General features: G+C 40.7%; 1 protein-coding gene across 11 annotated transcripts in view; it reads right to left on the reverse strand.

The window, feature by feature from the left end:
• Window positions 1-12480, reverse strand: part of DLG2 (discs large MAGUK scaffold protein 2) — a 994028-nt gene that overhangs the window by 871441 nt on the left and 110107 nt on the right. For all 11 annotated transcript variants that reach the window (XM_048939920.1, XM_048939896.1, XM_048940083.1 and 8 more), the window contains one exon: window positions 1647-1792. In XM_048939920.1, the coding sequence (XP_048795877.1) occupies window positions 1647-1792 (146 nt within the window). The remainder of the gene's footprint in view (window positions 1-1646; window positions 1793-12480) is intronic.

Genomic DNA, 12480 nt, shown 5'->3' on the forward strand with positions numbered 1-12480 from the left:
GTCTGGTGGTTGGTGATCCTGCACACATCAGGGGCCTTGAAACTGGATGATCATTGTGGTCCTTTTCAACCCAGGCCATTCTATGATTCTATGATTCTATGATTCTAAAATTCTATGATCATTTTCATTAAGTTAGCAAAGTTCGGAATTAGTCCAATATATTCCTTTAATATCAGCATAGGATTTGGAGTTTAAATTCCCTTGGATAAAAGCAGGAACTGACCCCTTAGACAGAAATGAAGGTGTGGGAGGTAGTTTTGAGAGTCAAGCACTTAGACTGGATTTAAAAGACAGTACGTTTTAAAAGATAGTACTGTCTTTTTCAGATACTTCAAGAGATGACGTGCTGAAATACTATTGCATCTTTTTAAAATGTACAGCTTTGTGGGGGAGAAGAAAGACAGAAATCAGCTAGTTGCGTCTTCAGACTGTGACTCAAATGTTAAATCATTCATGGGATATACCCTACATTAATGTTAAGACTCATTTGTTCTAATTTCACTCAAAATCTGAATGCTTGCTCTCATTAACTCTGAAAGCTTCTCTAGCTAATTTTTACAATACATTTCTTCATTTCTTCAGAGAATTTGGTTCTAGCTGCCTGCAATTCTGATTTGTCTTTTTAAAGAGTTACATATAATGTGTCATGCAGAATTACTTTTCTTTTTCCCCTGACTTTTCCATTTTTTTGAATGAGGTAAACTCTTTTAAATAAATAGGGATACTTTGGGAAAGTGCTGTGGCCAACTATTAAAATTCTTCTCCATATCAAAAATAGAATTCTTAATAAATTTCCTTTGTCATTTATTCTGGTGTGGAAGTTTTGCTGTTCATGCCCACTCTCATCTCTGTCTTGCTATTTAAGAACAGAATAATATATTGCTTGTTTTTCTGTTGTTTTATGGCGGATTGAGGGAGTGCTGTTTGTTATTTGAGGATGAGAAGGATTGGTTGGTTGTTGAAATATGAACATGTGACCAGACAATTAATTCACATCGTTAATTCAGTTAATAATCTTGAGGTAGGCAGAGGCAGATTAGAGCCAGTGGTGATGAAGAGCCTGTCTGTGGCATGGGGGTTGGAACTCAATGATCCTTGAGGTCCCTTCCAATGCAAGCCATTCTGTGATTCTAAGAAAGGTTTTGGATCTTATCACTGATTACAGAAGGAAACCAAAGTTGTATAACCTGTTTCTATATATCTATTTCTCATACGGAAGTATTTTGGCTAACATCTACGTGCACTTGAGCTACACAAAAGTACAGCCCAATGTGAGTCCCAAACACATGAGAAGTCTTACTACAATTTTTACACTGGGTATAATCACTAGAGTATTAATAATCTCAGCTGTAAATAGCAAGTAATGGAGATTTATTCTCTCTTGAGGACAAGCACACACACCAAGTATCATGTAAAATACACCAAGGATGAGAAAAGAAGGTTTTTTTCTTCTCATTTGACAGTTGGCACTTAGAAGGATGAAGGATATATTCAAAGTCAGAGAGATAACACAATACATCTTCCATATCTTCAACTAATTCCTTAACTGAGGCCCCTCTTTCAATCTCAAGTCATTGCCTGGCATAAATCAGGCTTGAAACTTCTCACACACGATACATATTTTCATTCTTAATCTGCCCATTTACCTCTTGGCTTTTCTGAAGATTTTCATGGCCTGTAGCAGGAGATGTTGTCTTCTCCCATTTCTCCGCAACTTCATTTGCTTCTTCTATCTTTTGCTCATAGCTTTTCTGGGAATTTAGCAGTGTTACTTCATAAAACTCTTGAATATCTGTTTGTAAAGAGAGAAAGTAGAAGGCATTATTTGATATGTTGGCAATGAATCCCTGGTGTTTATCTCTGGCTGATATATATTTACATATTTTCTGAAGATACATATAATGATAAACACATACAACATTTCTAGCAGAAAGCACCACAAATTTGTTTTCTAAAATGTCAATGAAATTCCTGAGGCACGTTCTCATTTTTAAAGAAGTTCTTTAAAATGATTTCAAAGAAGTAAAGGAATAATAATTATCAGGAAAGACTCAAGAAACTTATTAATGTACACCCAAACTATATAAGTAGAACAGAGCCTAACAGAAATGAAAATAAGTCACAGATCATATTGATGAGTAAGCTAGAAATTTGCAGATGTAAAATACTCTAATAGAAACTCATCAGATACCTGCCCCAGACATCTGGCCCACCCTTAGCCCCAGCTGCAGGTGCATTTGGGATTTTTTATTGAATAGGATACAGAATGTTAAGGAGCATTCTGTCGGCTAATCACTTCAATCAGTTCAGAAGCAGCTAATTAATGTTGGGTTTCAACCAAGAGTAAGTAAGAAACCAGGCCTTTATATCCTGTTCACATGTTTCAGGGAGAAAGATTACATCTACTTGTTTATCCTTTGGGACTTCTAAGATTGGAGTGGCTATAAAAACTACCGTGCTTTTACTAAGTACCTCTCTCTAATGTCTGCTACCTGAGATGTAAAGAACGTAGCAAGGCATAATTCTCAAGAAGCAATTGACAGAGAAAGCAAAGAAGGAGACAGAAACCATTCTGGTCTTTGGCAAAGAAATTAGAATTATTTCTGAGAATTTATATTTCGTATTGCTGAGAGCATTTAATTTCACCACTAAAGTTAGGAGCTACTTTTAAATTAAAAAGCTGTAGGACAGTTGCAATGGGAGTGGGAGCTCCTCTATTCTCACTGAGGGGCCTTCTTACCATCATTCTGAATTTGTAAACTGAAGAAATACATTTCATTTCCAGCTCAATTTGTATTACAACTGAATGTAAAACAGACCTGACTAGTACACAGTTATCTCTATAGGAATGCACTGCAGAAATAAACTAGAAATTGCCCTCTGGTAGTGCTATTCCGATGGCTTGGTTGTTGTTATCAGAGCGTTAATTGGGTTGGTGGTAGTTAAGGAACAGCAGAACAGTGCTTTCATTCCAGTGTTAAAGACTATCTTGACCAAATATGTTCATTAAAACTATTGTGAGTGCCATATTTGCATCTGTATGCATGTGTGCAAAATAAGTAAAAAAAGATGTCTGTTAATAAAAGTCCTTATCTATTCCAAGGAGGTTGTGGGCTTTTTCCACTGGAAAAATTGTCATTGGTGCACAGAGAACATTTCAAGAGTACTTAGGCAGTTACTGAAGAAAGCACAAAGGATTCACTTACTTGGTTGCTTTTAAATTCCATAAGCTACAATTGCTGTTTCTATTGAACAAGGGTAGTCGGTGACTTGCAGTCAATCAAAGTAAGCGTAAAATAGGATCTGTAATTTGCTCTGAGTAAAATCTGCTCTACCAAGTGATCTCCATTATGTCAGAGATACAATCAGCCTTTAGGAGGGAAAAGCAGCTGAATGCTACTGAAGATGGAAAAAGGTGTAACAGAGGTGATGGGATCAAGCAGGCGTAGAATCAAGTTTGGAGCAGTGGTTTTAAAAGGTGGGAGTATAGTAACTGCAATGTACAGCAATCAAAAAACAGTCTATCTCATGGTGGGAACTTACAGAAAGATAAATCAACAAAGAGAGTAAAGAATGACACAACTCAAATCTCTGTCAAGTATTTATTGGCACCATTTTCACTCCCTTCTATGAAAACAAGTTCAGGTTTCATTTAGAAATGGCAATATTACTAATAGTGAACTGAGTAAGAACAAAGCATCTCCCTTGTTTTGGTACCAGAGGAGCAATTCTGCCCTCTCTTTAACTCCAAACATTTTGTCAAGCAGCAAATTCATGTTTGTTTAAAGTGTCTGTGAGTCTCATTTGTTCATTTGGTTCTTAAGTGTTGACTTACTTTATTTAATAAACTCTTCTTGTTGTACCCTTAGCCTTGCCCAGATGTTTTGTCAGTTTTGCTGCATAAATGTAAATTGCTCAGAAAAAAAATTATATATTCTTCTATGAAATAATCCTAAAGATACTGTGATATATTTTGTTTTGGATAATTCCATCCCTTCGAAGCAGGAAAACAAATTTTATCTACATCAGCATGTTAAGAAAACACGTAAGTATCACTGTGTAATTGTCCACGGACAAGTATAGAGTACATCAGTATATCTGTGCTCTGCAGCTAAATTCCAAGGACACCCTGCTCCTTCTCTTACATTCCTGTATAAGAATAAGCAAGATCTAACCCTTATAAGATATTCAAAGGAGCACTTTACTGCAGTTTAAAAAATACATACTAATCATTTAGGCATAAATGTGAGTTGTGCTCACTCTTAACTCACTTTTTTTAATTTAAATGACAATTATTTGGACCTACTCAAATACAAGAGCAACCTTTCTTTCAGCCAGCAGCTACACAGAAGGAAATACAAGTGATCAGACAAAGCTGACAGGCTGCCTAACCTGGGCCATTTCTTCATTTTAAGTGTTGGGTTCAGCAACCCTAAGACTATCATTCTAGTGCAGTTTCTGTTCCAATTTATATGCATCGCAGTATCCATTCATTATGGCAAAAAGTTACAATTCTTGCAGCAAAGGGGCTAAACAATATAAAAAGGCAAAAATTTTGAATAGCCTAAACTAATTTCTGTCTTCTGTGGCTGGTTTTCACCAGCATTCTAATGAGAAAAAAAATAGATAAAGCAATACAGTTCCTCATTCATCTCTAAGCACTTCAGCACCAGAAAGATAGAAGTAAATGGAAGGAAATTCAGACAAAGACAGATGATTAAAGGTCTGAAGAAGACCAACTTTTAGAGAGAGATTAAAGAAAGAGAATTATAATAACACACTCTTTTATATTTCCACTCATTTCAAAGCAAAACAAACATTAAGGACATACAACACTGCCTGATAAAATTGCACAAGGACTCAAAGAGAGGCAAGCCAGCAGGGTTGACCTGTGGAGACCCATAAATGAGTCCAAGAGCATCGACCACTTAGTGATCAATAATCTACTTGCAGTGTCTTCAGAATCACCAGAGGATTCAAAACAGTGCTATTTCTTTATTATAAAAAATCCTCTTTGCAGAAGCAAGGAAGATTAGATGCAGCTGCCTGATCAGATATATTATTAAATTATTATTAATCCATAACTATATACCAGAGGGTTGTGCTGCCATCCAGGGGGACATCAATAGGCTGGAGAAATGGGCTGATAACAATATCATGAACTTCAATGAGGAAAAGTGTAGGAATGATGTTTCAGTCTCTGGAAGCTCTTTCCAGTGGTGCCAAGTACTGGGGCAAGAGGCAATGGGCACAAGCTGGAACACAGGAGGTTCCCTCTGAACACCAGGAAGCACTTCTGTGTTGTGTGGATGACTGAGAACTGATAGGGTTGCCCAGAGAGGTTGCAGAGCCTCCTCCTTGGAGACCTCCAGCTACTGTCTGAACATAGTGCTGGGCACTCTGCTCTGGGTGTCCCAGATGGAGCAGGGGTGGAACAAGATGGACTCAGAGACCCCTTCCAACTTCAGCCATTCTGTGATTCTGTGAAATCTGGACCAATTTTCTGATGTGCTAGGAATGTGGCAGGAGCTGATAACTCAAAATCTCCATTTTTGAGACTCATTGCTCTAAGTTTAAAGGGAGGAGGTGGTCAGGATTTGCTCCTATTCATATGTCTCGGTGCCCTCTCTATTACTGACACGTCTTCAGCTGTGTAACTCAGCATAATCCAACTGATAGCACCAAGGCTGTATGAATTATGTGAGGTGATTTTGGCATCTGTATGATTTTCACCTATGCAGAAACACACTGGCAGATATCAGTGCTTTTTGTACACATTCAACAAATTTAGACATTAAGGCAGGTGCATGCCAGAGCATCGAGCAGTTGGGATTGCTGTAGTACAACACTTTCATACCAGCTGATCTGTTGCTGCCCTTTCCATGTACCTAATTTATGAAAAGAGTTAACACAGGACAACCTCAAAAATGAGTTTTGCAAAGTGATGCGTTTTAAAATGCAGAGATGCCTAACCTGAGCTGGTGCAGGTCTACAAGAGAGCTGTACAGTGAGAGTAGATTTGCAAGGTGCTAAAATCATTTAGGGTTCTGATGGGACATAAAGAAAACCACAGCAGGAACAGAGAGAAAAATCTCTTATATCACTTTTGCATTTACAAAAAATGAGGGGAGGAAGAAGAAAGACTTTATCCAGTAACTAACAAGCTGATGCCACGCTTTCTGGCACCGTCTATATTTCATAGAATACAAACAATTAAGCCTAAAAGGATAATCTTGTACATCACTTAGCCTGAAGTTGTACTGCATGTGTCAGCAAATGCCGCTTCCCCAGTGACTTGACAGTACATGTGACTGCTTGTAACAGAGCAGTTCAAACTATTCCATGCACCACACTTTAGCCAAAGTCCACTGGGCTTACATACACCTGTCCACCGCAGCATGTTTTGACCTCCAGGAAGAGAGTATGCTGTGATAACAGCTGCTGTTGCCTTAATCTGTGTAATGAGTTTTCTTTTGACATCTTGCTACACAGCCTTCTTCCTCTGTGTAGATATTGTCCTGAGACCATGTAGAAATGGCACCAGTGATATTTGTAGCTGTTGTCTATGGCTTCTGCAGATGGCCGTACATTTTTGCAATTAACCATAGCGTCATTAACAACGTAGAAACCCATTACACAAGAAACAAGTTCTCTCTTCATTGTATTTCCATGGACACTGTTTGGGTATTGGAGCTAATATTCTGAAGGACAAAAAGAAAAGGTGTTTTTTTTTTATTCTCCTTCTGGAGGTCCTTAGTCCTGAAATTCATTTTCCCTAAGTTGTGCCAGTGCCCTGACTTGTTTTGCTGTATAACTCCCATCTGTTTTTCCAGGGCATTCAGGGACAAGCTGGAATGGGGATCTAAGGCAACATGCAAACACAAGCTGCTTCCTTTCCAGGAAATTTGGGGCAATCTTTTTGTCTATATGTAGGATAGTATCTGATATGTACCTTTTAATGTTGTGTAACCCAACACAAATGGCTAGTGTCTGGCAGAACTCTGCAAATCAAAATAAAGTCAATTGTTACAGGATCTTGTTGCAAGTCTGTTTTATAACTAAGGGAACATTCCTGTATACATCTAAACGGCATCATTTATATCCTGGGGAGCAGATTATGCTGGGTCAACTTCAGCCATCTGGTCTGAATTATTAGGTAGGAGTAAGGAGAATTGTGCAGGGTGCTGTTCAAGAAGGGAACTGATTCACGTGGTAGAGGTAGCAGGGAGGGGATCAGAGATCATACCAGCTTGCCAGTGAAGGGCTTTAAAGATCCTGCCCATGGAAGCAGTCCAAGGAGAAGTTAAATGACACAATTCACTGAACACACTATGTTTTGTGGCTTTTCCAAGCAAAAAAAAATATTTCTATAATGAGTTAAATAACATTTATGAGATTGAGAAAATAAAAAGCAAGAGAAGAGAAAAGGAAAAGCCTTGAAATTGGATGAGTTTTCAACTAAAGCAGGGCTATGGCATGTACGCTCTGGGAAACATGGCAGATCTCCAGTTATCAAGCTGGTACATAGCTTTATAGTCATGGTGAGTCCAAACCTGCCTCCATTAGCATCCCTTGGTGCAGCAGTAGTGAAAAATTCCTTTCCTAATTCAGCAGTATCTCATCCTCAAGATTGCACATATATTTCTCTTTGGTCTGCACTAATATAGGTGGTGCGAGATTCAGCGATAAAGGAAAAACTCAAAGCTTGCTATTTGCAATTGGCAGAGGTAGCACCAAGGTATATCAAGTCAAAATGAAATGTAGGTACCCTGAGACAAGGTTTTCAGGAGTAAGCTTTTGGTGCATGAGAAAACAGATGCCAACACAACAGAAAGATTTGCTGCAGGAGAGAACAGGTCTTATTCCTGTGAACACTGCAGCACAAGCCAAGGGAACAGTCTTCTGTCAAATGCCCGCAGTTGACAAACAATCCTAAATCTATTAAAAGCAGCATAGTCTGGGAGAACGTGTACCAAAGTGGGAAGTAGGAAATGTAATTTCTGTCATTAACCTGCCTTGGTTATTGGTCTTGAGTAAAATCCCAAACATGTGGCACAGATGGCCTTTTGAAATCCCTTCCACTCCGAATTATCCAATGACCCTACAATCCTTTGCACTTCTAGCTTGTAAAGTCTTTAGGGCAGAAACCAATTACTATCCAGGCAAGGACCTTAGCAAAATCAGATCCTTTTATCAAAGCTTTGAAATGTGCTGTAATAAACTAAATTGTTAGCAATTAATAAATTTGGATGTAGGGAAAATATGTTGTGGAGTACTTCTGGTATCATTTTTTGGTTTTGTAATATACCCCAAATACAATCAGAGCTTACCCCAAATTCTCAGCTATGAATATCTGCCTCAAAGGCAGCTGTCCAAAACCCAGTGACAATAAAATATTCAACACATATCGCTGTTCACAGGGAAACAAAATAATTACTGCAGTCCTTTCTATGTGAGCAATATTGAAGACAACAAGTGAAAACTAGGAACTGATAACTCAGTCAGGAAAGTCAGTAGTTAAGTCTGTTCAGTGACTGAATGTATTGCCATAGTCTTGCTTATAAATTCAAACTTCTTATTCATAAATAAGAATTTCAGCCTGGATTTGTACATTCACCACTGACAAAATGTTATACGTGAACATCTGTGGTTGCTAATTGTTTTCAGTAGAACAGGAACTGAAACTGTGAGAAAGGTTAATAATGCAGAGAAGCAGTTTCAAGCAAGCACAGTAGGTTAAATCAGAAATGCAGCACTCAGCTCTGCTCACTTCGTTTCTGAAGCTTAAGCTGCAGAAAAGATGAGCAGCACACCTCAAATCCTGCAGCAACGGTTCATTTTGCCCAGCATAGTGATGGTCAGAGCAGGATTCTGAGTCTACGCTGTCTGCTGCACCTATAGACAGAATGAACTGCTCCTGGGTGTTTTTTCCAACAGAATACTATGCAAACAGAAAGTGCTGTAAATATTATAACTATTTGAAAGAGGCAGCTAAGGAAGCACGAAGAAACTGAAGGAAGGTTTCCTGAGATTCAGAATGGAGCTTGTGTAAAACAGCAAGTTTTCTTTGAAGAAATGAAGGCTTGTATCAACTTCATTTCTTATAAACTTAATTACAAAGGTCCACTTCTCTTCAGCACTGTGCATTGCTCTGCATGCAGCAGTTGGAGGCGGTGGAAGTTATTTACGGACAACAATAACATATACCTTTGGGAAGATGCTTTATTCGGTGTGTTGAGAGCTGAATGCAGAGCCATTACTGGAGAGATTTTGCCTTATTTCTCTGCAGCAGTTAACCGTTATTACTGTGCATTTCTGATCTTCTCCAAGGATCATGCAGCCCCACTGCGGGTCACAGAAGTTATGAACAGATTTTTGTCTGAATGATTCCAACATGTTCCTAAACAACTGTAGTGGAGTTATATTATTTGCTAGGTTATAGTGTTTGTTTCCTGTGTGATTTTTATTTTTTTTAATTTTTTTTGGTTTTTGTTGCTCCAGTGCTCCCAACATGGTTTCTTTAAATAAATAGGGATAGTTAAAATCTATCAAAGATTTGATGTAAAATGCAGTCTCAAATACGTAGGTATACTTCCATGTCTGAGGCAGGAATAATGGAAACAAAAGTTTGATTATATTTTTATTCACCTTTTTTAAAATCTTGGAAAAGAACCAGGTGCAAATCCAATTTCTAACAGAACACAGAGGGAAACATTGTATCACAGATTCCTTAAAGTCGGAAGGAGCCTCTGAAGGGCATCTAGTCCAACTCCCCTGCAGTGAACAGGGACACCGCAGCTAGATCAGGTTGCCCAGGGCCTGATCCAGCCTCACCTTGAAAGTCTCCAGGGGCAGAGCATCATAGAATGGCCTGGGTTGAAAAGGACCACAATGATCATCCAGTTTCAACCCCCTGCTATGTGCAGGGTTGCCAACCACCAGACCAGGCTTCCCAGAGCCACATCCAGCCTGGCCTTGAATGCCTGCATCCACAGCCTTGGCAGCCTGTTCAAGTGCCTCGCTACCCTCACTGTAAAAGACATTTTCCTTATATCCAACCCAAGTCTACCCTCTTTAAGCTTGTTCTATACTACAGACCCTGCTAAAAAGTCTGTATCCTTCTTTCTCGTAGCCCCCCTGTAGATATTAAAGGCTGCTATCAGGTCACCGTAGAGCCTTCTCTTCTCCAGGCTGAACATCCCCAGCTTTTTTAGCATGTCCTCATAGGAGAGGTGTTCCATCCCTTGGCTCTGCTCTGGACATGCTCCAACAGGTCTGTGTCTTTCCTGTACTGAGGACTCAACCTCTGGATGCAGTACCTCAGGTGAGGGGGCAGGATCACTCCCCTCACCCTGCTGGCCATGCTTCTTTTGGTGCAATTCAGGATACAATTGGCTTTCTGGGCTGTGAGGGCACATTGCTTCCTCACATCCAACTCCCCAACCACCAGTACCCCCAGGTCTTTTTTGGCAGGGCTAGCTTAATCTTTTTATCTCCCAGCTTGTAATGGTAATGGATGTTGCCTCTACCCAGGTACAAGACCTTGCCTTTAGATTTGTTAAACCTGGGCTTAACTGCTCAAACCTTCCTAGGTCCTTCTAGATGAGATGCCTGGATGGCATCTCTCTCTTGTGTTGACCATACGCTACAGTTTGGTGTCATTAGCAAACTTGCTGAGAATGCACTCAACCCCACTGTCGATGTCATTGATGAAGATATTAAATAGCATCAGTCCCAGCACCGACCCCTGGGGAACACCACACTTTACTGATCTCCATTAAGACACTGAGCCATTAACCATCACCCTCTGGTGGTGCATCACTCTACTGCAGCCAGTTCTTTGTCCATTGAAAAGTCCACTCATCAAATCCATATCTTTCCAATTGGGATAGAAGGATGTTGTAGGTATTGTGTCAAAGGCCTTACTGAAGTCAAGATAGGTGACATGAGTTGCTCTAACCCTGTCCGTTGATGCAGTGACAGCATCATAAAAGGCCACTAGGTGGGCTTATACCAGTCACAAGAGAAGGCTGCACCATTCTGTATCACTTGCTAAGTCAGATTAGTTTTATACATACTTTTCCACTGCAGCTGTACATGAGGAGGTTGGGAGCAGGTAGGATAGATGGAAGTGAGAGCAAGTAGGGTAGATGGAAGGTTAGTGCTGAGGGCACACATGTGGGGATTTGTGGGCTTCCTGAGTTGGAAGGGACCCACAAAGTCCAACCCCAAATCCTGTATCTGGGAGTAGAATCCAAACACTCATTTAGCTCTGGCAGCTCGGGGCCGTGCCCACAGCCATGGGCAGGCTGTTCCATGCCCACCACCCTCTGGCGCAGACCCTTCCCCTCGCCCCCAGCTGCCCTCCCCTGTCACAGCTCCATGCCGTTCCCTCAGGCCCTGTTGCTGTCCCACACAGCAGAGCTCAGCGCTGCCCTCCGCTCCCTGTGAGGAGCTGCAGCCACCATCAGGCCTCCCCTCAACCTGCTCTGTGCTGAACACACCATGGACTTCAGCTGAACCTCACACACTTTCCCTTTTAGGACCTTCTCCATCACTATAGCCCTCCTCTGGTGCCCAAATATGCACAGAGTGCTTGAGGTGAGGCCACACCTCCAGCTTAGTAGCAACACCAGTGGCTTCACACAATACTGCTGCTCCAAGTGACCTGCATTACCTCATGATGAACCACAGGTGTCTGAAGGTTCAGCCCTCTGACTGTCATTCCTCCTATGCACTCCCTAAATTGGTAGCTTTTCTAGTTTTGTTTTTAGAAAGCACTAGAGCATCATCTTCTGAACAGGGAGAGATAAGGGAGGTGGAAGCATGGAGCTTGTATCTGTTTCTCCTCCAACCAGACATGGTCACTGCCAGAATGTAAAGATGCATTTGTCCATGCAGGAGAGCATTCAGACACGCAGCTATGCAGTACTAGCATGCCCCACTCCATGGCATAGAGAAAGACTATCTTGGCTCCAATGCAGAAACATGGTACCTGTACCTTAGCTGTCTAACATCAAGCAGTTTGAAACATAGCTGATGTTGCAGAGATCTCAAAATTGTGCAGCTACAACTATAGGGAGCAAGTTGCTGCACAGGGCTTGTGCTTCATTGTATATTACATTTTTTCCAGCTGCTTCCTTTCACCACTTTTCTTTCTCAGTCTCCCCGAAGGCCTCACTTCTATGAGTTTGCTTGGCTGGAGCAAACAGAAAAGGCACTTGTGTAATCATTGTCACCTGCACTGAGAATAGACTGAACACATAGTGTGTCATGATGAACTGATGTCACCTCCCAGCATAGGAAACAGCACACCTTGAGCCCTTCCCCACCTTTTCCCCTTCACCACAGTGTTTGTCGCTGGGCAGCATGGAGATCTGAGCACTTGAGTAAATTCTGATGTGTCACAGCTGAAAATTGCAGTGACAGTCAGTTGTCTTAATAAGGCTTCAGGAGACCCAAGAGTAAGAAATCCAAGTC

This window comes from Lagopus muta, chromosome 1 (genome assembly GCF_023343835.1).
Source record: "Lagopus muta isolate bLagMut1 chromosome 1, bLagMut1 primary, whole genome shotgun sequence".
Taxonomy (NCBI): Eukaryota; Metazoa; Chordata; class Aves; order Galliformes; family Phasianidae; genus Lagopus; species Lagopus muta.